This window comes from Coffea arabica, chromosome 9c, assembly GCF_036785885.1.
Source record: "Coffea arabica cultivar ET-39 chromosome 9c, Coffea Arabica ET-39 HiFi, whole genome shotgun sequence".
Taxonomy (NCBI): domain Eukaryota; kingdom Viridiplantae; phylum Streptophyta; class Magnoliopsida; order Gentianales; family Rubiaceae; genus Coffea; species Coffea arabica.
In genome coordinates, this window is record NC_092326.1 from 42,501,762 (window position 1) to 42,528,445 (window position 26,684).

Below are 26,684 nucleotides of genomic sequence, written 5' to 3' on the forward strand. Positions count from 1 at the left end.
TTTAATAAATAAAAATTATATAATAAAAATGATACTCTCTCCGTCCCACTTTGATAGTCTTATTTTCCTTTTTCGTCTGTCCCAAATTGTAATCCACTTTCCTATTAAGAAATGTAATAATATTTTAAATTGTCTAAAATATCCTTATTAAATATCTTGTTATTAATACATTGTTATTAAATACTAGCCCATTACGTTGAATACATTAAGCTTTTCCAATACTAACCCATTAGCTGTAACTGATATTAATTGACACTCTTCGTTATTAGCATAAGAACATTTTAGAAAATTATTAATCTAAATTTATGTTTCCAACCAAATTAATTACATTTTCTTAATCTGTATGAAAAAAAAATCAAGACTAACAAAATGGGACGGAGGGAGTAGTAAAAATACAAATAATAAAAAAAAATGTAAATAACATTATATATATATATATATATATATATATATATATATATATAACATAAGCTGATTAATGTTGGAGTCAAATTAGATGAAAAATTCGACGGCTTAACGTGAAATTCTAAAAATTTGAGAATCGAAAAGGCCTTGACCACTCGCAAATGCCACCAATGCATTGGGACGATTATTATTGAAGGAAACGGGAAACCAACAAATGAGACTTCAACCATCCCGGCTATATTTGTCCCGTTTGAGAAGACAATTTCCCAGAAGAATCGATAAAAGAAAAGGGATGCACATCTGGCACCAATATTCCAATTCAGAGATTCAGAGGAGACGCCATTTCTGAAAGAAACATGATAATAGTCCCCCATGATAAGAGAAAAGAGGGGGGGGGGGGGATCTTGACTAAATACCACGCGCGGGCCGTGCATGCAGGCTCTTCAAAAGACAGTAGTCTAGTAGTACTTCTTTTATCAAAAAATTATTTTCAACAGAGGAGGAGGAACAGGAGTTAGTTGCTTCCACCGGTGGCTATTCCCAGAATATAATAGGATTAATAACTAATAAAACCCTAATCTAATACTACTACTGCTTATTAACAGGATTTGATGCATACGAGATAAAAAATTAATTAAAAAAATATGTTTATTGAAAACATAAAAATGTTTCTTTCGAGGATAACAATCCAAAAAATGATAATAAAAAAATTTACTCGATTTTTACAAGGTAAAAATTGCTCGCTCCTTATCCTGCTACATTACACGTTCTCTCATCCTGGAACATGAACACCAAGCAAAAGAGAATGAATAATAAGCATGGCCTAAAAAAGGTGCAGAAAGTAAAACGCAGCTGTCGCTCCCAAGAAAATTGCATTGATGACCTTAACCGGCCAAGCAAGAAAGGAAGATAACCAAAAACATAAACCCTCTTCTTCTGCATATATATTTTACATGTGATTAAAAGGCGATGAAATTTACAAGCAAGTTGAGACAAACTAAACCTGAATATATATATATTTGTGTATATATATATATATATGTAAAGAAACAGCCCATCGGAAAAACAGACAGTTGGAAGTTTTGTAAACAGATGATTGATTGGAGGGGTAGTTGAAGTTGAACCAACCTTTTACATCCTCTCGTAGTTTTCGTCCCATCGTCGGAAACTAAATCTAAGTCCAACCACCCCAAATCTTTTCGCCGAGAAAACTCACAAATCTCCTCACAGAGCTCCTCTCCGTCTCCACCCCCTCCCTCTCCTCTCCACCATCATCAGCCTCCCCGCTACCCTTGGTATCAACAATCTCATCCTCCCGGGAATTATCCGATGACTCGGTAAGCTCCTTGCCACTCGGAGGGGTCGGCTCGGACCGTTTCAACTCAGCCGACCCTTTCCCACCCTTCCTTCTATCCTTCCTACTCTTCTCTTTCTTGCTTTGGGTGGATAACCCGTCTTCATAAGCGTCGATGATTTCATGTATAAGCTGGCGATTCGGCGACGAATCCCACCTCGCCCAGTAGCTCATGTAGCATCCAAAACAATAACAATCGAACGAAGGCGGATGGTCAGCACCGCAGCTGTTGTTACTGTAGTTATTAGAGCTGTTGGCCGTAGCACTGGAGGTATTTCTCCTCCGGTTATTGCCGGAAAAGTTGGAGGAGGAAGAGCAAGATATGAGATAGGCCAAGACCTCTCTATCTTGAGGGGATAAAGCCACCGTGAGAGTCAAGATGGTCGGGGGTAGAAACGATAAATGGTCTGGTTTCAGAGGCGGTGATGGATGAACTGATCCTCTTCTATACAGCTTCTTCATACTACTTGATTATGAGGGTGACCTAGGAAATGAAGATGGATGGTGGGATTGTTCTTTCTTTCTTTAGAACTAAATACTACTAGTATCAAATACTAAGAGGCGATGGGGAGGAGGGCTTTTAAATGGCTAAATATCAATATGTGGTGTTTCTTATGGGGGTGGGTTTGGGACGGGAGGAGTCTTGACTCTTGAAAATGCTGAATTTGAAGAGTTTGACCAAGTCTCATTTATTTTCTGGAGAGTGGGGGAGGGGAAAAGAAAGAAGCATGGAAGTTGGTGACGTATGTATTTTTGGGCCTTGGTAGTACCACTGCATTGGGTTGGGGCCTGCGGGGCGGTGAGCTTTTGATAGGGATGATCCTGGTTCCTGGATGGGACCGTAAGAGTGAGCCTGCTAGCGCATTTTGATTGGTTGATGAGATGGTAAGGTGGAGTTATTTGCAACCGTGGGTGATCGATCGACTGGGGGACCCACCATGGAATCAAGAGGTGATCTGGATCAAAATCCTGCTTTTCAGAATTGTGTCATTCATTTGCCCCTTTTATATAAATGTTAGGTCACAAGGTTGAGAGAACGTTCAGAGGCCTACAGTACTACAGCTTTGGGCCGTTGATACTCATTGGCCTTATGAGGACCCCTCCTAACGTTTGGGTGGCAGAAGGACTACGACGACTGGCCTCTTCATCCCCCTCGATTAATTCTTTTTTCTTTTTTCTAAACAACATTTATTAAGTTTGTTTGGATTGTAAGTTATTTGAAATATTTTTACTATAATACTTTTTGTAATGTGATGTATGTGAGATGAAAAGATAATTGAGAAGATAAAAAGGTATATTGAAAATTGTAACGATGATGTAAGTAAATATATTTGAAAAAATAATCAGCTGTCCAAACAAATTTTTTTGTTGACACTAGCAGCGTCTTCCTCCGTGAACCCAGAGCGAATATGACTGAAAATTTCGAATTTAAGACTTTTTACTTGCATAAATTTTTTTTTTTTTTTAAAAAAATTCAACTCTTTAATCTTTCGCATTTGATTTTGCTTTGATCATAAGAAGTCATGTCAGATGTTACGCCATCCATGACAATACAATAAAATAGATATCTTATTATTATTCCTATCATGCACTTGATCAAAAGACTCATCTCACTTTCAGTAAAAAATAAATAAAACTATCATGCGAAGTGCGATGATGTAGGCAGGTCACTCAAAAATATTTTTCCTTGGCATCAGAACCATTTAGCATGTAACTGAGCGAATCTCTGTCGTACGAATAATAAATACAAAAACTTGTGATTGATGATATGATCAATGAGTAAAAATCCCTAATGGATGGGCCCGACATGGTTCTCTGTCCCCGGAATCTGAGGCCACCAAACCAAATTTGTAAACAGCCTCTTGCGTCCATGCCACAAAAGCTCAGATACCAAATCTGAAACTACCCGTAGACAAATAAATACGGAGCGCGAGTACCCTTTTCACAGGGTGGCCTGAAGTACCTACCTGATCATCAACAACTGTTGTTTCGTTTCCCCTTTGGTTGATTCTCTCATGTGCTTATAATAAGGATGAGAGAATCTTCAGCCAACCTTGCCACTCTTTGAATATACCTGTTGAACGCACAATGAGAAATGAATAAAGCTCAACTCAACTGGATTTACCTTTTCGCTTATAGCAGCATAGAACAATTGCATTGGTAGATTACAGATGGCCAAAACTAGTACTACCCTTTTCATTTTTTGGAGCAAAACTAGAACACGGACGGGGGAGATGTTTTATAGTAGTCTGTTTATTTATACATAATCTGAGTAACAGGAGAAGCCATGCAGAGCAGGCGGCTCCTTTTTAGGTCAATGGCTTCTTGAAAATGTTTTTTCCTTCTCACTTATGTTTTATTACCTGATGCCTCGTAGCCATTAGGCATAATTACAATCACCTAACTCAGACACAGTACTCATGCGACTTTTGAAAAGTTGTATGATGATTGAGATACCAGAATTGTTGTTATAATATTAAAGCACCATTGCAGCAGCACTTGAGGGCCTATGATGATAATCACATGGTAAACTCAAAATTGTCAAACCTTCAGGAAGAGCTCTGTAGACGGCTTTTAATCCACAATTCCAGGCTACGCAGCTCCTCACCGCTTATTGAGTGACCAAGACCAGGATAAGCCTGAAAAATGTAATGCCATTTGTCTTTTCCGTTTCAGGACAAACGCATAGAGAAATCATGTGGATGTTTCGAGAAAGGGTGGCAAGCAAGCACCTTGAACTCACAGCTTACTCCAGCTTGCTCAACGAATGGAGGACCTGCTTGCCCTGCTTCAAAGAGTACTGTTCTGTCATCCATACCATGGGACCATAAAATTGGTGTCTGCATGTAATTCCCCATTTCAGATCCATAATTCAAGCAAGTAAAATTGACAATGAATAGATGATGTAGTAATAAATGCCAGTCAGCCAAAACTGGGCTCCTACCAATGGATCAAAGATTAAATTGCTTGCAAAACCAACTGCAAAAAGGTTTGAAACAATTATTGCAAATGGAGCTACCAAATGTGTTTTTCTTACAAGATTTCCTCCCACCTGCTTTCTTTTCACTGTCTTTTTCCTTCTTCAATCCAATGCCCATGACTGGTAATGCTATATACTTAATCACTGAATAAACAGACACTATTCCCACAACTACAAACTACCATCCAGGTGGTCTTCAACAATTCGGTCAAAGTTGGCTTCAACAATTCCAGTCTTTTACTGAACAAACTAAATCATTAAATACACTATTTTGACTCCAAACAAAAAGCAAGACAAGTAATCCAGGAAAAGGAGAAAGAACATGTAGTGCCAACTACCATTTCTACCCCCAAAAAAAAAAAAATCTCAGCTTTTTTTTTAAGGCACCTATCTCACTTAACAGCCAAACATGCATCTCCCACCAAAACTTAAAAGACCGAAAAAAGGGCACACAATTATTGAATACATCATAAATGAAAAGGTCAGCAAGAAAGCCATCTTTGATTCAATGGAGTTGGACATGCCTCTGATAAGAGAATTTTTATATCATCATGATATCAGATCATCAGCCTAAACCCCAGCTAAAGATAAGCACATTGTTCATTTGGAAAGGCAAGCCTTAAAGACTATATCTCAGGTGTGCTTCTAGTTAGATACGCTCTAGCTTGCCAAAAAACAAAGCTGAAACAATGAAAACAATCTGCAACACCATAGACGACCCACATTAAGTTTATGGGAGTACCTTCTTTGCAGGGGGCTTAATTTGATCAAGTATCGAAGAATTAAAAGGAACCCATCCACTGAATACAGCACCTCCTCCCAAAGTTTTTGGATATAGCAAAATACTAGCCAACGTCAAGGCACCTACAAAACTCACAAAGTTTCTCATCTAATTGGCAGGATAACATAAAGAATGCTTGGATCAGTGCATGCAATCTGAGAGAGAGAAAGGCATCACAGACACTCAGAGAAAGAGAGAGACCTCCTTGACTAAATCCACATATAAATACATTATCTGGATTTATTCCAGATGCAATCTCTTTGTCTATCATTGCATGAACATGCTGCACGGCTTTGAGAACACCACTTTCATCTTTAGGAGAATTCTGAAAAAAAAAAAGTGTACCTTAAAATTCGAAATGCATGTGATTGAGCTTGCCAGAAAGAAAGGCTGCAAGTATTGTATTAAATTTATCTTGACATCCGGTACTCAATGAAATTCATTATTCAAGAAGCAGACATGAGGAAGATATAGAAAGAGATATTGTTCCAACTGGAAAAGCAGTAAAGTTTGAAGTGCACATATCAACCTAACTAGCAAAGCGGATAAACAATATACATAAAATAATTTATTTTGAGGAAAATTCAAGTCCTTAGAAAACTTATATACTACTCTGTAGCTATTTTCAACAAAGTTCAGATCAGCTGCAAATGAGCCAAAGTAAGTTTGCATGGTGGTCAACACAACCAAAGCCTTCTCAACTTGTCTTTCGTCAAGCTTGAGCAGTTTGAATAGTTAGCCCAAGAACACTAGCATCAAGTAATGGTGAACCAAATTGAATTTACATCTGCTATAATATTCTATACTACTTATTACTAAAATGTGAATATGAACCACAATACTACCTCTGTCTATGTAATTCGGAAAGACTGGCAAGAGTACCTGGGATTGCAGCCACTATATGCATCCTAGGATTGGGTCAAGGTAACCATATGCATCTATTGTATTACATAAATAGCCCACTGAAAAGTTACAAGGAAAACAAAAACACGCATATGTTTGAATTGCTAGAGTCCTGGTGTATGAATTGCTAGAGTCCTAGTTACACCTAGCAATTCTCCATTTTTACAAGGTGTAATGCACCACTGATCTCCTTTTTGATCCCCTGGCCAGATCACTCTCTCTCAACATAGAAAGATCATTAGATTGTAGAGCCTGAGTTCCTTTTCTCTTTAGTATGATCACTGAAAACAGCAATGGTGTTGTTGCAAATCAACCAGAACCTTAACTGGGTGAACCTATGTTGATGGACACCTTCATTTACAGAACACTAGTATGTTTTCAATAAGGCTTGCCTCAAGATGAGTTCAAGCACAGATGAAAGAGCTGGACGAGCTCAAGCCTATTTCAAGAAATGGCAATACTGAGTCAAGTCAAGTTCTAATAACTCAAGCTCAACTTGGCCCAATTGCAACCCCCCTAATTCAGATCACTTCAATATCAAATTGCACACAAAATTTAACTTTCATGACATAGACTGTAAGCTGCAAGGTGAAGAAAAATTGAGACAAGGGAACTCACCGCTGTCACAGGTATCTCATGAATGTCAAACCATGAAGGCATCACAGCACCATCTATGCCAAAAGAAAATTCAGCAGATAGACACAGTAAATAGGCATTAATAAAAGATAAAATGCAGGGAAAATACATAATGAAACAAAAGAGGACCAGCACGAGTGGTAACAGAACATTTCCCCACTCAACTCAATTTGTTAACTATCACCAAAGACCTGAATACAAAGTACAACTTAAGCACATGGAAAGTAGTACCAAAGGGAACATTGGACATCAAAAAAAAAAATCCCCAAAATGTCTCCACAGATGAAACACAATTGTTGATCTTACTGTTGATTGCTTTTCCAGTATCTATCTAAATGTCAAGGACACAAGGAGCTGGTGGTTACTTCAGCATCTCATTTAGTGGAACAACAAGTACTAAAAATTGGTACGACTCCTAGAAGCCTTCCTGGACTTGTTGGTTGTCAAGAATTCAGTGAAACGGTAAAAAGAAATCATATTTTAGGAATAGTAGAATTGTGTGAATACCCAATTTCGATCAGATATCAACAAAATATGAGCATGGATAGTAAACCGCTAGAAGTGAAATGTTTACAACTCTTGGTAAGCTTATCCCTAATCCAAAGATACCAGCCAATAAATCTAAATATTTTTCAGTTACTGCTAACAGTGTTTAATTAGTCATTTGCAAAAGATTAATCGGCAAAAGCAATTTGAGCACTCAAAGCTTTCAAAAGTCTATTAATCCTTTATACCTTTGAAGAAATTAAACTTGTCCATTTACTAGAGAATTAGTCTCAAAATTGTAGCCTACAACAATGCATTCGGACAAGACAAGCAACACGATTATTTGCTGCACCAAAAGCCAAAAGGAAAAAAAAAAAAAAAATCTTTTCTCTTGATTTACGAACGAAACCACATTTATGCTTCGTAAGAACAATGAAGAATCAAAATTAACAAACATAGAACAAATAAAACAAAACGCATCACCATCTAAAATAACATGATGATCAAGCAATGCTGCTCAAAAACATAACAGAAATGATACTTAAATTGAAGTGGAAAATTAAAAATAAATAAAAAAGAAACTTACAATTACAAGTGACAGGATTTGATGGGGCAGAAGGGAAAGCCCAAGTGGTATTTTTGAAGTGAGGAGAAGTGAAGAAGGTTTTGATGGGTTCATTTGCCGGGCCCGAATCGCCCAACCCATGAAGCCAAAGAATGAAGCTCCGAGCCATAGGGGCGGAGACGGGGGCGGGTTTGATCAGATACGGGTATGGTCGAGAAGATAGCACAAAGAAAATGGTGATGCTGATGGTGACTGTGAACAAAACTATTGGCTTTGCTACTAAACTGGCGGTTGAGGAGGAGCTCATTCTAGGACTAGGCCTCCCGTGCCGTTCGCTGGATGGGTTTTGGGTGCGGAGAAATATGTTGATGACGCTTTCGGAACAAGGTGCGGTGTTTGGATTACGCTTTTAACGTTCTTGAAAGCCTTAAGCGCGGAAGCGACTCACGCTCTTTGGGTCAAGGGACAAGAATGGGTGGCATCAGTTTGGAGGGGTGTAAGACTTATTACACGCTTTTATCAGCTGAAAGCGCCCTGACTTGCACCTACTCCGGAAACGCTTTTAATCATCTTAAATTGGCAACTTTATGAGGAAAGAATCACGCCTTCCTTCCCAGTATTTTGCATTCAAGCGTTTCATCTCAAGTCAAGTCAAGTCCTCTTGCTTGCTAGTATTTTCCTTCTCTTTATCATCGACAGAGACTACAATTGTTTGATTAGGCCAATAAACATTTTAATTTTCGGGTACATAATCATTGAGATCAGTTGGGCAAGAAGAGCTTGTGGCAAAGCATCTCATGTCGCATGCCAAATTGTTTTGAAGCTCCTCAAATTTGGAGATCACTGTCCCAACGTATTTGTCCCCAGTCATGAGACTCATGACTGAGTTGAATTCATATATGACAGTATTAAGGAAAAAAAAAAAAGGAAAGAAAAAAAAGAAGATAGCAAGAAATTATGTGTGAAGAATAAAATAATTTGATGTAGCTTTGGAGAGAACAAAAAACAGCAAGTATTACTTGGAAAGAAAATCAAGGTCTGCCAATGCGTGAAACTCCAGGAATAAAAGAATGAAATAGTTTTAGAATGCGCAAGTGTTTCCAAGAAAATCAGTCGTCTTCAATTATTTCCATATACACTACGCTTAACTTGTAAACAAAACGGTAGAGGAATCTTCAAGGACTCCCAAAAATCTGGATTCCCTTTTTCCACTATAAATCAACTCTTCTTCATCCCAAGTTCCCAACTGCATTGCTTGTACCCATTGTTTTTTGTACCCTTTTTTTTTCCAAGGGTTAATATTACCACGTTTTGAGAATGGGCAGGTCGAGAGTTTTATGTTTTTGGATATTGCTGTGGTTGACATCTTCCTGCTTGCACAAGGTGGTGATGCTGCTGCGCCTACAACCTTAGCCAAAGCCACAGGAACAGGAAAAGATGGAAGAATTCTTGATGCTGCCGCTCCTCCTCCTTACAACAGAGGCTGTAATGCGATAACACGATGCAGGTGCTGCAGTGCTGCAATATCACGTACAAAGCACGTCATCAGGAAATTTCTTGTCTGAAGAATTGTTTAGCATATGAATTAGTACTAGATCTACAGCATTCTAGGTTGTCACCTAGAATGGTGAAAGAGTGAGTTGGTTCAGTTGCTCATTGTTCACGGACTTTACGTATCATAATCAATAAAAGAATGCCAAGTGATAACTTATAATTGTTCACCTCTTGTTTATCGATTCTTTCTTTCACTTTTTGTGCAATCGAGTTTATATCTCTTGCTTTAAGAACAGTTTCTGTCAGCCCTGTAATGCAGGGCTTGGCAGTATTTTTGCAATTTGAATTTTAATATGTTGTGTATACTTGTACAATTGTATGAAAGCAAAAGGCTTCAGAAGATATTAAGATCTCACCCCCAAAAAAGAAAAAGTGAAAAGAGAAATGTAGATAAGGAGATTATGAAAATCAACCATGTTGGCAGCAAACCATAAAAGATCAAACGAAGGCAAAAGCAAATGCTAATAAGTAGAGAAGACAGCAGTTTAGAGACTCCTTCTTTTTTCTACACGAATTCCTGAATGTGTAACTAAATTAGCACCAACCGAAAGATATCTTTACCCACATCAATTCTCATCCTAAGGACCGCGAGCCATAAGGTTGTATAAGCTGAATAGTGCAGATTGTACTCATCAGACTTCAGAGCACTTTTCAGTGCAGCTGCGCCAATAGTGCCACCATACCATCTAAAAGATGGCAGTAATTCATCTATCCTCTGCTTGTGGTAAAACAATCTCTAGAATTAATTTCTTGAATTGTGCAAAAGATTAAGACACTAGGGATTTATGGAATAAACAAGAAGAGCACACAGTGCCATGTGTAGCATGTAATAATCTAAGGCTAACCGCTTTTGCACAACAGATTCTGAAATTTCTTCATACCAACATCTGTGCACGCTCATGGTTAATCAAATGCCCTTGCCAGACCAACTAAATCCTATATCCCTGATCTCAGATATTAGGCATCCTCCAAAGCAGCCTATTTGTGAATGTTAGATCAGAGTTTCAAGCTGTGGTATGATACCCTTCAATTGTATGCTTCATCTCATCTAACTGTGCAATGACATGATCCAGTTTCTTGCAACAGATCTCATTAGATATTCTTGGAACGTAGTCACACTTCTCAAAAGGACGATACTCGCAGGCACTTTTGATTTCTTCTCGCAGTGTCACTTGGATGTCCTGTTTAGAAAGATGAGATGCAAAAATGCCATCTTCTTAGCTGACGATTGCAATTACTATGATAACGAAACAAGCCTACAAAATGCTTTTGAGCAGGAACAAGTAGGTAAAATGCCCAACTATCCAAGATAAAAATGAATCTACACATCTTAATAATAATATGCAGAAATAAAATCTTCTCTGTTACAGAACTTGTAAGAAGAACTTTACTCTTTCTTCAATATGTCCGAGTTATTATTTGTCAAACCCTACATCCTCTTGTTTGCGATTTTGTCTTTCCAAATGACAACATAAAATACAGAAGATATTAAGAAACAAAACAAAATCGCATGTTTCTTCTAGTTGCAGGCACATGCAGGGATTGTTAACAATCTCAGTGTCAAAAGAGAAAATATGCCAGAAAGTAAAATCCCAGAAAAAACAACAACAGCAGCTAATAATATGCCAAAAAGAACAATCTTCCTAGACAAGCAAAACCATGAGCAATTGACTCATTGCAGTGAATCAGATACCTTATAAAAGATCATCTCGAGCACTTTGACTTGCTCATTAACAAAGACAAAAAATTCCATTGTTCAACCCCATGGTTCCATCACTAAAGGAAAAGAAAACTCTAGATCACAAAAACGTCAAGATATATATCACCTCCAGAGTTTTATCCTTGAACCCATGATATAATTTACACGTAGTAGACTTGTCCCCATATGAACTATGAACTCATGGTTAAATAAATTTCAATTCTATGTTCATGTCTAATTCAAAGATTTCTTCTTTTATTTTCCAGCTTTTTTGACAGGAAAAGAAACTGATTCAATTTGGATCAAGTACGTCAACGGCTGCATAGACTGCATTCTGCGGCCTTAAATTGAGGCTATCACCAATACCAGTTCTAAGATGGGGTAGGTGTTTAAGAATTAAGACAAGCTAAGACCTTTAAAACAAAAGCCATAGCGTAACCCTATTCACTTTCTGACGTTACCAGCTCCAGGAAAACAACCATACAGCTGGTAATAACTAATTGCAATTACCACATTCCCTTGCCATTGTAACTTCTCAAAGCGGCATTTGACCATCTCTACAAAGACTTGGGGATAATACTTCACAATACTGACACAATAATAATACTGTAATCAGATTCACAAAGCAAGAAATTTTTATTCATTAAAAGGTACTTGTAAATTGTCAGACTACTCCATGGTTTTGTTTTTATGACAAACAGGACAAACTATAGAGATGAAAATATTTATGCACCCACAGACAACAAAAATTAGACGAAAAGTTTTCAGTTCACTCTTGATTGGAAATTTGGGGAAGTTCTGGTGGAAAAATTTGTTTTCAACCCATCCCCTTCTCACATATCATGTACACATACAATTCTAATTTGTAACAGCAATATGCCATATCGTATTAAAATTGATCAGGAAGAAGGACTGTGACCTTGATCAATTGCATAAATTCACTGCAGTGATTGTTCACCAGCTCCTTTCTTGGACCACTAGGGCTTGCCCATTCGTCCATTACACTGCTAGCTAACTCCAATACCCTAACTATTCTCTGTGAAGCCAAAATAGCCATAAAAACGTTAAAAGATCTGGTTTCCAAGGAAAAAATCGTCTAATTTATTGATTACCTTTTCAACATTTTGAAGCCTTTGCAATGAAGTGTTTTGGTTTTGAGGATCCATGGTGTACGTCGTCTGCATCAAGTCCACTCCACTAGTCGAAGTAGATGTGAATGTATTTAGAATTCAAGAAAAACATCATCGTTTTACAAAATGTAAAGCCCAAGCGCTCAGATTTCTTAAAGCTCATCAGATTATAATCGAGCAAGCCTTATACATGGATGACAATACAAGGACAAGGACATACGGTAAGTGATAATATCATTGGTTAAAAATAAAATGTAAATGGATCGATCTTATCTATATCTAACCAGGGCTAATAAATTTGGGTAGGATATGGATTTAATTTCTCAAACTCAAGCCCGACTCACACCCAAACCCTATATAAAAGTGTTATGAATCTAGGTGACGTCTGATTTTTTAATGATTCATATTCAATTTCAAATCCATACCAAATCCTATCTAAACTCATGTGTATATAATTAAATTATATATATTAATAAATTTATAAAATATTCTAATATTCTATAGTTATTAGATCGAATATAGAAAGACTTCATGATTGTTCTCTTTTTTTTAATCTAGTTGTCATTATAATTAGTACAAGCTTTTTAAGAAAAAAAGGAGAAAAAGTAAAGGCAAATAAATAAAGGATTTAACGTAGATATAGGTGAAGTTTTAAAAATAAATAGAAGCAATCAGTAGTAGTTATTTTTTTGAGTTCATAATATTGCATTCAACTTCTTTAATATTAATTTTATTGTTTGAAAATAAAAATTGGATGGCGTTCATAATTTTTTTTTTCAGATTTTTAATATATATTTTATTTTAGTGCTTTTACAAAAATACAATGAATGCCCTTGATACCCAGATCTAGAATGGTTTGGATATGGGTTTATTTTTTGAGATCCATAAGGATTTGGCTCTAGATCTAACTAAATTTAATGGGTCTGGATTAAAGGGATTCAATCCAGACCTTACTCCATTAACATGCGTGACCATTGGAATAATAATGTCATGCATTCTAATAGATTCCTACCAAAGATAATACGTGGGCATATATACGTGATTACATCTAGTTCTCCCTTGAAAAGCCAAATAAAATTACTTAACAATTCACTTTGTGATGGTGTCCCATAGAGTACCATCGGTTAACTCCTACTCCATCTATTCTTTTAATTGGGATTTACTTCGTGTTTTTGGATTAATATATAGATTTTTATTTTGACAAATTGCAACACCTATATTATTATGTTACTTAAACAAACATTAGGGGAGACCCACTTGGGACCTTAGGTAATACAAGAGGCTACAAAGGAGAAGGCAAATCTGAACTAAAGAAAGGAAAACTTACTTAAAATTAGAGGAATGCATTGACATATTTTTTTAAATTTTTTTTACGCATACAAGATGCGAGGTTACACCTAGAATTTGACCTTGTTTTTAATAAGTTAATCGGATTAATAGAATTTCACCTATTCACTAAAGTTTAAATTTATAGTAGAGTAACTTCTAAGTTGAAGCACTCCTTAAGTTCGTATGTTGAACCATAATTCATTCTTTAAATCATGGCGTTGATATATGCCAAAAAAACTAGACAACGGAGATGGAATTAGGCACTTGGTTCAACCAAAAAAAAAAAAAAAAAAAGCGAGAGACATGGACATAAAAGAGAAAAGCATATGAATTTTCAAGAGGTTCTACAATACTTTTTGGTACCATACCATACTCAAAAGTATCAATCTTTAAGGTTTTCGTTAATGATCTAATGAGAATTTATTGAATTGTTATAATTATGATGCCAAACGAATGGTGGAATTTTTGTGAATTTTCATTTTTATCGTCGCAGTGATGATACAGACAGCCGCAGTCACGTATCACTGTAACCAAATACAAAAGTCCACCTCCCGCTTGCTAAACTATAACTAATACATAAGTCCACCAAGACAACAGAGCCCATTTTCTCTGACCGGAGCGGTGGTAGTTCATCGTTATCGCGAACCCAAGATTCCATGGCGACCTCCAAGCTCCAGGCTTTGTGGAATCACCCCGCTGGCCCTAAAACAAGTCTGTTCTTTCATCTCTTCTCTCTTTATGCCATTTACCTATGTTGGCTTTCATGCGTTGGATTTGGATCTTCTTGATATTCTCTGCAGTCAATTTCCCAATTCTTTTGAATCTTCTTTGCATCTCGTTTTGATGCTTTTGTAGTTCCCTAACATCAATACTTGGCAGATGGGATGGATTATTTTGTGTAAATTAGTTTTGGGTTTTCTCCAGGTGGGAGAAAGATTCAATTTTTTAGGATGTTTTGGATTGGGGTTCGGGTTCTTAATAGCTATCTTATGTGGATTATTAGGTCGTTTCAGTGCTGTATGTTCGAATGGAGGCAATAAATCGACAAGCCGCCCCAATTCTAGTATCAGAGGAAGTTTGAGTTTTCTGACTAATAATGTAGCGAGTAGGTTCTCAAATTCAGGCGAGATAAGGTAGTCGATTTAATTTGAGATCTATCCAAAAGTTTTTAATTGCAAAGGCATGATCGTAAAGGCAAATGGTAGCAACTGCAATGAGTCGTCTGTCAGCAAAATCCAGCTAGAGGTAGTAGAACTTTACCTTGCAGTGGGGTTCTATTGTATTATTGTTATGTGGATGCTCTATCAAGCTGGAAAAATAGGAGTTTCACAGGAATAGCATATAGGCTAGAATGATAGAAGGTGGTTGGATGAATCTGTGATACTTCAAGATTGGAAACTCAGCACCTTAGAATGCAAATTGAGAAAAGAGGGGCATGTACCTGATCCTAGTCAGTACGATACTATGAGTAAAAACTCGTCTTAGATGTATGCTGAGTTGTATCAGTACTATCTTCTTTTTCTGTTTGTCTAGGGGGCTTTGATTTTCTTTTCTTTTTTCTATTACCTTTTTTCAAAACACTCCTTTGGAAATTTGGCGAGGAGGTTGTATTGTCACCACGTTTTTTGTTATAAATTCTGTGAACTATGTACAGAAACAAAGGAATGTGTCTCTTTTGCAACAGGTAGAGTTTCATTTAACATCAAAAAATAGAGAAGATGATGATTTGTGCTTGTTCATTTTGTGTGTTTTAGTTCATTTCTGGGCTCCAACTTTCAAGTGGGGAATTAGTATTGCCAACATTGCTGACTTCTCTAAACCACCTGAAAAGCTCTCATACCCTCAGCAGATTGGTACGTTCTATCTTCTTGTATCTCCATGTACTCTGTGTGCCTTGTGGATCTCCATTTATGAAATCCCCCCCCCCCCCAACAAAAACCCAAAAAATCCCTTGTAAATCCCATCGGCCCATTGAATAGCTTTTTAATTGTCATCTTTGTTTGCCTCAATTTAATGTGGCTAAATTCTGTGATGGAATTTTTCATTTCCTAGTATCCTTTCAGTTTTCTGTTTTTCTTTCATGTGGCATTTGTTATAAGTTTCTTGGCCAGCATCACAATTGTTGTCATACGTACAGCGGTAACAGCTACTGGACTTATCTGGTCGCGCTATAGTACTGTCATTACCCCGGTAAATTCTACTTCCAATACATGTCTAGATTTTCAATTTTTTAAGTACGGTTGTTTGTCTACAGTTTGATTGCTTCTAGATTTTCAATTTTTTAACTGAGAAATTTAATTTTGGAGCTGTGTCCAATTTGACTTATTTCAATTTGCCTCAGCCCTTACCTGCTTTATGGTTGAAATAAATTGTGTTCAATTTATCAGTCTTCCTAATGGAGGAATTTCTCATTCATGACATGTGCAGCTGTTGCAGTTTATATAAATAACTTCTTTCCTTTATCAAATCAATAAAAGGAAGTGTGTGGATTTTCCTCAACTTCAGGTGTCAAAGATTGAAACACGAGACTTGGATGAAATCCACTTTCAAATAATCAACCAACTTTGTTTCCTTGGTCCCTTCCAATGGTGAAAACCTTAAAATAGCATCCTCTTTCTGCTAGGTCCTGATTGCTATTGACCATCATCTTTTGCATTCTTAAAGTAGCATCCTCAAATAACTTTAAAGCTTACTAATTTTCACAATCTTGCACTATTTTCTTCTTTTTAACATCTTGCCTGATAGTGTGCCAGTTTAGTTCCTGTTTCTGTGTTAATTGGCTCAATACAACAATTTGCTTTTTCTTTTTTTTTTTAAATGAATATACTTGCAAATTATCTTGATGAGTTTCAGTCTGTCCCTTTTTGCATTACCCTCTGGTGGTAATATTTTCGTTTGTCAGTTACAGCAACCAAGCCAAAAACAACTTTTGGGATCAAAGCCAACTAGATTGGAACTCTTGTACATGGGATATTATTACACCTATAGAGTGTTCTGCTTTACCTTTTAGTTAGTATATCCTTATAAACAATGAGCAATGTTCTTGATTTCCTTGGAGAGCAGAGAGTTTATAAGTCTATTTAAGCATGTCCATTGAATTACTTGTAGTTAGCAATGTTTTCCTGCCATCTGTATCACGTACATCATTTAATGTCACGAGTAGTTGGTTATCGTAGTAATATTTGCGGTGTTCTTGTCTGTATGCTTGATTGTGGTTTGCAGAAGAACTGGAATCTATTCAGTGTAAATGTTGCAATGGCTTGCACTGGCCTATACCAGCTTTCACGGAAGATTAGGTCAGTTTTGTGTATTTCAACTAGCTATTTACTTGATCTGATACAAACGATACCATCGCTGCATTGGAGATACCTGAATTTTACATGCCACATAGGAAGTACTAAACCCCTCTCTAACCACCCCTCGTGGGAAGAGTAGGAAAAAGAAACAATCAAACAATGTAAAAGTAAACTGAACTGAGGAGGGAGTAAAAAGGAAAATGATGTCCCTTGTGTTATAAGTGATAGTTTGACATCTTTATTTCTGTGGATTGATGTGGCATTAGGGCACATCCTATGTTCGTTAAACTAATCATCTGTTTATGATCAGGCATGATTATTCTAACACGGAGCAAGCTGTTGTTGCTGAAGAATGATGACGAAAGTTCACATCTTTAATCCTTGGAATGATGGATCCAATTGGTTTCTACTTTGGAAGCTCCTGAATAGATTTTTCTGTGCCCCTTGAATTGGGTTCTGTAATTTGCTATTCTCATTAGATGTGAACGTGATGTTAATTATAGCCTCTGCTTTGGATTCATCTGTAGTCATCATCTTGTGATTTTAATCTTTTTTCCTTTTAACTTTTGACCATCAATAATATGAATGTTTTGATTTGAATGTCATGCCATGATGACAAGGGCGCTTCAGCCTCTGAGATTTTTAACCTTTTATTCCCCAAGGCAGTAGCTACCTACTAGAGCAGACCAAATATGGTGTACAAATGAACTTAAAAAAGAGTAATAGCATTTTCCAATTGCTATGAACTCGACAAATATAATTCAAAACTCCCTGACTACATTTGGTAAAGTCCAAAATGTCCAACTGCAGCTGTAGAATGCATTAGATTGGTGAAAAAATTGATTGTCTGTTGGTACACATAATCGATACAAATTGCCATGTTCTCAAATGAGGAAGCATCAATGTAAGTCTAATATTACAGGCATACATTTTTGTCGTAGTCTTGCTCTAACCGACACGATCAGTTAACAGAGAGCATCTTCAAGAGGTAAAAATGGGACTGCACTGCTAGGAATTTTTAATATCCTCTTCTGCTTCCCCTGTAGCTTAGCATCCATCTATTCCTTCCCTGACGCATTCTCATTCTTGCCAACTATCCATCTTTATTCTGCTCTACTTTGGCATCAGAATCATTTTCTCCATCATGAGCCTTCAAGCCCAAGCTTAAGTCCAATGTGCTTTCATTTAGATCTTGCCGTCCTACGGGATCATTGTCTGAAGCCTAAAATAGGAGTAGATTTAAAGAAGACCTAACAAGTTAGTAAACTGATGTCTTCCTCCAAATTCAAGAAGAAATGAAAAAAAGAAATCAATTACCAAGCAAGTTTGAAGCTGCAGGAAACAAAATTGAGTTCAACTCAAATTACCTGACATTCTTCTGCGGGAACATCATTGATATCAGGTTTCTCGTCAAAACCATCATTCTTAGAGGTTGGCTCCATACCATCTGTGTCTGTCTCCATAGGTTTAACTTCATCTTCAACCTGTTCTGACACCTCATTCTTTTGCTCTTCTAGGACAGCCACCTATTTCACCCATCCGAACACAAAGATAAGCTGACAATCAACTAAAAGTACTGCATAGATATTCACCAGACTAACTCGAGGAGTTACATAGATTTGTCCACATTTTATAATCAAGAATTGACCATATTGATGGTGAAAGCTATATCAACTTCCTTACTTCAAGAAGATGTCAAAATTTCAGTCACACGCCTAGCACATCTAAACTTGACTGGACCAGGCTCAAAAAAGAGAAAAAAAATTGAGAAGAGAAAAGCTATCAAACTGGCAAAAACAACTAACAATAAATTATTGCCACAGTGCTAAAACATAAATAATATTATTAAAAGGAGAGTCAGAAAGAAAAGGTGATCTGCAAATGTTAGACCGAGATGCCTTTCCATGTCAAATTTCTAATGTCTCAGCTGGATCGCAAGCATCTATAAAGATCTAATTGATATAGTAAATTTAACAATCTCAAAGACAACTGGTACATTCCAGTGGTAGCTTATCATGATACCAATGGAATCAGTAATTTGTATGTAAAGCACCAAAAAAAAAAAAAAACTTGATCAAGCATGAAGACTAGAAGCAATTAATGAAATTACCATGACAAAGCACTTTTTCCGTGCAGATATGAGATATGACTGTAATTTATCCATAACAATAATACTATTAAATCACATAGGCCTCAGTTTTCAAAATCTTCCACACACCATTGATGCCTTTAACAGATATAGACAATAGATTGCCAACTAGCTGAAGTCAACCAGCAACAGTAATCATCATAGTAGCATGCAGCATTATTCTTTAAACCAACAGATTTTTGCTACCAATAACTCCTATACCATTACGGAGCAAGTTCAAGGCCCTATCAATCTTCTAGGTACTTAAATTACGATTCCTCCTACTATTTTTTAAATTCATACTATGTTGACAGCTTACTTGTAAGTTAATCAGTGATCCTAATAAACAACCAGAGAGTTGCAAAGAACCCAAATTTAGCATCTATCTCAACAATAGTAACCAGAAACAAATATTACAAGGGATTAATTTGCACAGATTTTAGGAAAGTTTCCTTACCTGAAAAACAATTATAGAAACTATTTTGAACTTCTAGGGAGAGAGTCCAGAGATACCATCGCAAATTAAATATAGGCATCTCAAAAACATCTCTTAAGTGAACTTGAAAACACAGTCCCTGCAGGAAGCATGATTGCAAATATAATGGGAGCACAGAGGTTAAGGCATAATTCAGGGTAAAGCCTAGCTTAGGGCGCAACATTGTAGAGCACCTAACTCGTTTAACTACAGCTCATAACCAATTTCTTAGCATATTCTCATCCCTGCATATGTAACAACATGTCCATTGACAAAATCTCTCTCTGTTCTTTTCCACTTTTCCCCCATGACTACCATTGGTAAACACAGGCGCAGGCATTTAATGTCCTGCCATCCTTTTTCAATTGACTATAAAAGTGCTAAAACAGAGGCGCAAAGGGTGATGAAAAATTCAAGAGTGTTTTATGCAACTCCTGATACAGTAAGCAATTAGTCATTTAAGAGTAAAGTCAATCCATGAGCTTCTATGGATGGAAAGAAGTTCGATAAGCAGCCTTGTTCTCTACAAGCAGAAATGTTACTCCTGTTCCAACATTAATCAGTTGCCTCCTAGGTCAAAACAGTACAACCATAGCATCCCAAGGTCATTCCTGACAATTCACAACATTTACAGGAAAGAGAAAATTTGATAAACCCAGGTTTCATCAAATTAAAGAACAATACGCAAAACAGTGAGGCAAATGACAAGTTTCAGAACTGAATCAAATACGATAAATAAATATGACTATAGTTTTTGCTGATGCCGAATTCTAGATGAAGCTAATTAGTTAACTTGACCATAAGTTTCTTTGTACCTCAAATACATACAGTTAGATAACAAGTAAAACCACAGCTTCATTCTCATCTTAAGGAGCTCCAAAATGAAGAAAAAGATGCGGTAGAATTTCAGTACAATTAGATAGACAAAGCAGTTTTCTTTCAGCTTTTTCAAATACTTCTACTATAGAGCAGTTTTTTAAATATCCTTTTCAGGCTCTAAGTTTGAAGACCATCAGTTGAAACATTAGGCATAATGTCTCCAAATTATATTATATCTACAGGCAGACCTTTGGAGCTCCTTATTTCTTAGTGAAAACAATCTGCATTGGAAGCTTTCAGAGCTTGATAGTCTAGTCTAATTAAAAAACGATGAAGAAGTCGTTTCCAAACACGTACCGAATATTTAAGCGAAGAAGAAAGAAAATCGAACAAAGTGGAATACTTTCTCAAATTTCAAATTATGTGATAACTAACGCCCCAAAACTATCCAATACGTGTCCGCATTCCACAGCACGTTCAATTTCCCACTCAAGATCAGATCCTTACAAACAGCAAACCACAAAATTTCAATTCTTTAAAGATTCCCACCTCCCCAACCTGAATCTGAAAGCCTAAACCCTCTTTGTAGACTGAAAAAATCCAACAATCAGTACAATCAAATGAAATTAAATTCCTTCCAAAATCAGAACATCACTTCTCAATGCCGAGCAAACATACTCTATGGTCAAATTGAAAATTGAAAAACTGCAAAGTAGATTGACAGAGAAGTACCGGGATATACTTGAATTGACGCTTGGGGGGCTCGTCAACAGCTACGGCGTCGTCTTTATGCGAGCTCTTTGACTCCTCATTATTGTCACCGTTAGTCTTCCCATTCCCGTAACCATTGTTGCCGTTGAGGCTGGGAGTTATGGGCGTCCACTTGTACAGCAACAGGTGAGAGCCGTTATTTCCATTACCGGCACCGTTGGGCGCCGCCGTTTGGTGATGGTGGTGGTTGCTAGTATTGTTATTGTTTGGCGGCGTTAGGGGGATCCATTTTTTCTTCCACTTACGGACCGGACCGGTGAACACAGTAGCCGGGCCGTACCGCGTAGAGGACCGGCCGAGTCTTGCCCCTACTCCCTCCATTCACGGTGGCGGCGGCGACTGGTCGGCGATCCCTTTATTCCGCTTTGTCTAATTTGATTTACTTCGTAAACCAATAAAAATAGGAAATTGCAATTTTGTCACGGTATTTTTTATTTTCGCTCTGCAAATATATACTAGTATATATATGGAATGGAGTTAATCTTTAATCCACCTCCTTTCCTATGGCTATGGTAAGCAACTTTCCAAAAGTAACCCTGTTCCCAATCCCGCTCAAATAAAATAAAATAAAAACAAACCACTACTAACTAATTTTGCTACTGTATCAAAGCCATCCAAGGCCAGTTTCTTCCGAATAACAATTACTTGTAACTTATAAAAGTTCAATTATTGCAGTACAGTAATAAATATTCCTGGGATTTCGGAAGAATGTCTCAGGCATTATTATTTTGTTTCGGCTGTGATTTTTTTTCCGTCTTTTTTCGTAAATATATTTTTTGATCATCTTTTTTTTTATCTCATATATATCAAATTAAATCAAATCGTGATAATATATTTTTGAATTGGTATTTTGTACAGAGGATTCTGCTCCACAGTCCATGCCCATTGCCCTATCTCAGTAAGGCATGCTGAGAAGAGAAGGACGTTGGGTGAGACCAAAAAAATATATATACAAAAGGTCACTCTGCTTAGAAAAGATGAACGGCCAAGATTTAACCCCCATCGGCTTATAAGCTGAAGAAGCACACCCGAAACTTCTAGGGTTGGTGCGTAGTACTAAAGAGTTTACAGCACCATCACCGCCCCTCCCACTTTGCCCGCACTCCATCCGCCTTCACATAATCTCGTCCGTCCGTCCATTTATCCGCTAATTTTTTCACTTCTGCTAATCAATCCGGCTAAATTGCTGGAAGGGCTACATGTACAGCAGGCAAGGGTGAAAGTAGGATGAAGTGCCGTTTTGTACTCTCTGTTTATCCTTTTCTCTCTAGACTAGAAAACCTGCTGTAGTTGACTGCTGAGCTTTCGTCAGGAGGTTGGGGCAAGAGAAGGGGGTGAAGACGAAAATGGCAATTATTTGGATTTTGCCGTTTCAAACACCCTTCTCTGACATCAATGCTTGAATTTGCACCTTCCAGGCTTGCTGCTGTGATTCCTTCAGCAGCACGCGTCAATGGGTGCCTACAATAAATATATTTTCTTTCGGATTGATTTAAGTTGTACTCTGGCCCTGAAAGTTACTGCTCATAATTTTCAGTGCGATCTGAAATGGCGATTATTTGGATGCAATTGTGAGGGAAAGGATGGCAAGATTTAACTGTTGGGATGAAGTGAAAAACAACAGAAATAAATGATTAACTCTTATCTGCTCGCCCATAAATATGACAAATGGGATTTTGATGGCAAAAATCAAAGAAATCAAACTACTTAGGCACAAAGGAATCGAAGAAATCCCAAATTAAGCTGTTCTTTTTTTGTTTTTATTTCAACCTAAACTATATTAACATTAACAATAGTCATGAGTAAAAGTGTCTTATTTGACACAAAGAATGCCGCTCGGCTTTTGGAGTATGATCTGGGCTTAGGTTTGTTTAGTCAGCAAAAGTCAATTGACTTCTTGACCAAAAAGACGAAGCTCATTTCTCATTTCACTTGGGGGTTAGTACACTCTTAGCAGCAGGGTGGGTGAGTGAGTTCTAGTCCCACATCGAGAGGGGGGTTGGGGTTTGATGGGTAGATAAGTCTCTTGGATCTGCTCCAAGAGTTGCCGGCTTTTGGAGTATGATATGGGGTTTAGGTTTGTTTAGTCAGCAAAAGTCAATTGACTTCTTGACCAAAAAAAAAAAAAAAAACTTATTTGTTACTTGACAGAGGGTGCTGATGGGCAAATTGAACGTTTTCAATAGTTTGACAGAATGGGCTGATTGAATCTGTCCAATAGTTTAGTGGGCTGGTTGACGGAAAACAAAAAAAAAAAAAAAGTTTAATGGTTTCTGTGAGAATCTGGAAATTCATAACTATACAGAAAAGAAAACTACTTTTTTGGGCTTTTATTTTAAATTGAAGAAAAGCGGATTCTCTTTTAGTTATATGCCTCCAAAATCAATAATATTGGCCTTTTTATTTTTATTTTTCTCTTACATTGGTCTTTTTTTGAGAAGATGGAAAGCTAAAATTTTTTTTTTTTTTTTTTTTGTCGACGGAGTGGATGTTCGGATCAAGTCCGTAAAGACGGTCCGACTAATCCCACTTCGGCCCGATCTAGCGCCCCAACTAGACCTAGCACGTTAAATGCACGGAAAAGCCGATGTTGCTGTGAAGGTTCGACCCCAAGACCTGACGGTCCCCAGGAAGAGGCGCCAACCACCAGCCCACGGAGAAGATGGAAAGCTTAAATAAGTGTACCATTTCCAGTCCTCGACTGACTAGAAAATGGAAAGCTGAGACAAATGATACCATCCTTTGACTACAAAATCAGAAGTTGCCATCAGCGGTACCAATTTGTTTGTTCTTGACCGCTATTGAGTATAGAACCCCTAATCTTTGACCAATGGATTACAGCATAATGGCATTCATCAGTCGCTCTTGTACGACTACGCAAACTTTCTTGGTCCAACACAAGCGTTTGAAAACTACTACTGATTTTGGCTCAGCGGCCATCAAAACTTAATCCTTCTTAGATTAGTCCTTTTTGGGCTGTAATTTAGAAATTTAAACCTCATTTGCAGTGCAGTGAAAAAAATTCAAAAGCGATATCAATACAGCCTTTTAATTTAATTAAATTTAAATATCTCCTAATTCCTTGCTCAATTTCTTTTATGAATAAATTAAATTATACAAATTTTACCATCGTACAAAACAAGCGTTTGGATGACCCGGAGACGTACAAAAGTGGCTGCAGTTTTCCATAGCTGCAAGCCACATGGAAAAAGCACATAGCAGAGTGCAGACATGTACTGCAAGGGGGGAAAAACTTAACAAACAAGTCTATATATAGGCTTTCATTGCTCAGCAGCCAAATGAGGCGATCAAAAAACTAGTAGTAATATAATACAGGAGATTTATGGAGGAGTAGAGGGAATTTTGCTCCGGTAGCCCTCCAAAGCAGTCGAACTAATTCCAAGAAATCGAACCTTATCCTATGCCGGCCTAGACTATCGTCTGAAAAAAGCAGCAGCCATTGTTGGGCAAATTTTATTCACACAAATTGGCCAGCTTTGTGAATTGTTAACCACTTAACCTACGATAGTACGCTGTTGCCGTTCAACTCCGCAGCCAAGTTGCCTACTCTGAAACCACCAACACATTTAGTAGAGAAATCTTCTCTGCAGGGGAAAGAAATCGTTGGCACGGGCACAAAGCCAACTGATCTCTTCCTTCTTCTCAAGTCGTCCTCGTCAGAATCAAATGCTTTTTGAGCTGGAGAAAGTTCATTGGTTGTTCTTTTATAAGAGCCGAACCATTTTGCTTGCATGTAACCTAATCTCCTCCATGGTGGCAAATGAATGTCAACTTTCTTCATGGATTTCTTAATGGCACTGCACATTAATCTTGTCACCTGCTTGAGCTCATCTTCTTTGCCAACAAATATTTGAGGGAAAATGTTGAGTAAGGATGTATAGCGCCCGGTTGGCTTGGCTATCGCGAACTCTTTAGCTAGAGCAACCTCAACAAAGTACCTAGTTCCACCCACATAAACATCAATATATTCGTAATCCCCAGAAGGGCAGTGGCCAACTTTTTCCCACTTGGATTTGCAAAAGCCTGTAGAAAAAATCGAGTTCAAGAAATTAGACAACGAGTAAACAGTCCACGTGATGCAACTAGTGTGTTTTAGGCATTCGCCTTATATGGTCATAACAATGGCAGCAATGCGATGAACCAATAGCGTAAAGTATTAAAAACATTTGCCTAATTTTTACTACTGCAAAAATTAATATACCCACATCACGTCCCCTATCTTGCATACCCGATCAAGTTTATATTTGTTTCCCAAAGAAAAGAAAAAGGAATCCAAACAAGAACAAGACTTTCGTTCTCTATTTTCCCTCCATCAAAAAAAAAGGTTGATTAGTTATTCTTGCTTGCATCAAAAGAATTTTGCATGTATACCAGGAAAATAGAGAACAAAAGGCCTGTATATGCTCATGGATGCTGCATCTCATCAGCAAAACTGGGCTAAAATTTTGCATGTGGAGTCCTACTATAAAGACAAAGGAGGAGTTGATCACTTATTTACCAGCATCAAGACCTCTATCACGCAACCGGACCATAAGACGCCGTTTAAAATCAACCGTTGACGAACCATGGGCGCCAACAACTTCCCTTGAAGCTTTTTCCACCGCCGTATGAATCTGTCTCTTCACCTCATCGACTTGACAATTCAACAACCTCTTCAAACTGTCCTTAATGTCGGAATCAGAACAGTTCCTCTCCGATGATTCATCTGAATCTTCAGCCCCATCGTTCCTTTGATCAATCCCCCGAGGATCACCAAGTTCCTCCTCGTTTTCAAGAAAAGAATTAACTAAATGTGACAAATCGGTACATGTCTCTGCAGAGTGCTCGCTGCCACTGCTCTCATACAGCCTAGCCCGAGCTTCCTCATCAAAAGCTGCCGCGACCCTTTTGAATCTAACAGGTATCCTAGCCATCTCTACGGTCAATTTCTGTTTCTTTTCTTTTTAATTTTTTTTGGGGGGGGGGGGGGGTGTGGGGGTTGTACCTCTTTTGGACGACAATGACTCCGGCGGAAGAGAGGGTTATGCTTTTATAGAGGACGGAGAAAGATTTCTTTTCTTGTGCTTGTAGAGTTGGATTACATCAGAGTCATGTATGTTGCTATGATGTCCACATTTATTCTGGGATGGGAAGAAAGAAGAATAATGGAGCCTACAGGGGTCACGATGAAGACATTATGAAGATTGCGAGACGACATTACACGTAGATTATAGATACAGAGTTATATTATATAGCATATTTTTGACTACTGTCCTACTTCGGCTTAGTTGCGTATATTCTGCATATTTTGGCTACGGGGGTACGCGGCAATGTATGTGGATGGGTTATTTAACCAAATTCACAGCTTAATCC

At 37.6% G+C, this 26,684-nt stretch overlaps 6 protein-coding genes across 7 annotated transcripts; 1 reads left to right on the forward strand and 5 right to left on the reverse strand.

The window, feature by feature from the left end:
• Positions 1-1,579: 1,579 nt before the first annotated feature.
• On the reverse strand, positions 1,580-2,221 carry LOC113707653 (uncharacterized). The gene has a single exon (XM_027229929.2). It carries the CDS (start codon positions 2,219-2,221, stop codon positions 1,580-1,582), a length of 642 nt encoding a protein of 213 aa, XP_027085730.1.
• Positions 2,222-3,418: 1,197 nt separating this feature from the next.
• Positions 3,419-8,477, reverse strand: LOC113707652 (probable carboxylesterase SOBER1-like). 2 transcript variants are annotated; one of them, XR_003452310.2, is made up of 8 exons: positions 8,132-8,477; positions 7,042-7,094; positions 5,722-5,845; positions 5,482-5,603; positions 4,492-4,599; positions 4,307-4,398; positions 3,727-3,833; positions 3,419-3,655 (listed from the first exon to the last, which is right to left on the reverse strand). XR_003452310.2 is itself a non-coding variant. In XM_027229928.2 (7 exons), exons 1-6 carry the CDS (start codon positions 8,415-8,417, stop codon positions 4,309-4,311), a joined length of 783 nt encoding a protein of 260 aa, XP_027085729.1. In that variant the 5' UTR covers positions 8,418-8,477; the 3' UTR covers positions 3,419-3,833; positions 4,307-4,308. The 2 variants fall into 2 exon arrangements, 1 of the variants encoding a protein (XP_027085729.1); XM_027229928.2 differs by having other exon boundaries at positions 3,419-3,833.
• Positions 8,478-10,109: 1,632 nt separating this feature from the next.
• On the reverse strand, positions 10,110-12,877 carry LOC113707620 (mediator of RNA polymerase II transcription subunit 11). Its single transcript, XM_027229882.2, has 3 exons — positions 12,476-12,877; positions 12,283-12,399; positions 10,110-10,845 (listed from the first exon to the last, which is right to left on the reverse strand). The coding sequence occupies exons 1-3, from the start codon at positions 12,545-12,547 to the stop codon at positions 10,669-10,671; spliced, it is 366 nt and encodes a 121-aa protein (XP_027085683.1). The 5' UTR covers positions 12,548-12,877; the 3' UTR covers positions 10,110-10,668.
• A 1,471-nt stretch (positions 12,878-14,348) lies between these two features.
• Positions 14,349-17,718, forward strand: LOC113708053 (mitochondrial pyruvate carrier 4). The gene is made up of 5 exons (XM_027230500.2): positions 14,349-14,533; positions 15,577-15,675; positions 15,960-16,012; positions 17,045-17,118; positions 17,429-17,718. The coding sequence occupies exons 1-5, from the start codon at positions 14,479-14,481 to the stop codon at positions 17,472-17,474; spliced, it is 327 nt and encodes a 108-aa protein (XP_027086301.1). The 5' UTR covers positions 14,349-14,478; the 3' UTR covers positions 17,475-17,718.
• Positions 17,719-17,915: 197 nt separating this feature from the next.
• Positions 17,916-21,784, reverse strand: LOC113708052 (uncharacterized). Its single transcript, XM_027230499.2, has 3 exons — positions 21,273-21,784; positions 18,486-18,644; positions 17,916-18,340 (listed from the first exon to the last, which is right to left on the reverse strand). The coding sequence occupies exons 1-3, from the start codon at positions 21,630-21,632 to the stop codon at positions 18,212-18,214; spliced, it is 648 nt and encodes a 215-aa protein (XP_027086300.1). The 5' UTR covers positions 21,633-21,784; the 3' UTR covers positions 17,916-18,211.
• Positions 21,785-24,565: 2,781 nt separating this feature from the next.
• LOC113708832 (uncharacterized) lies at positions 24,566-26,353 on the reverse strand. Its single transcript, XM_027231447.2, has 2 exons — positions 25,831-26,353; positions 24,566-25,355 (listed from the first exon to the last, which is right to left on the reverse strand). The coding sequence occupies exons 1-2, from the start codon at positions 26,243-26,245 to the stop codon at positions 24,832-24,834; spliced, it is 939 nt and encodes a 312-aa protein (XP_027087248.2). The 5' UTR covers positions 26,246-26,353; the 3' UTR covers positions 24,566-24,831.
• Positions 26,354-26,684: the final 331 nt, after the last annotated feature.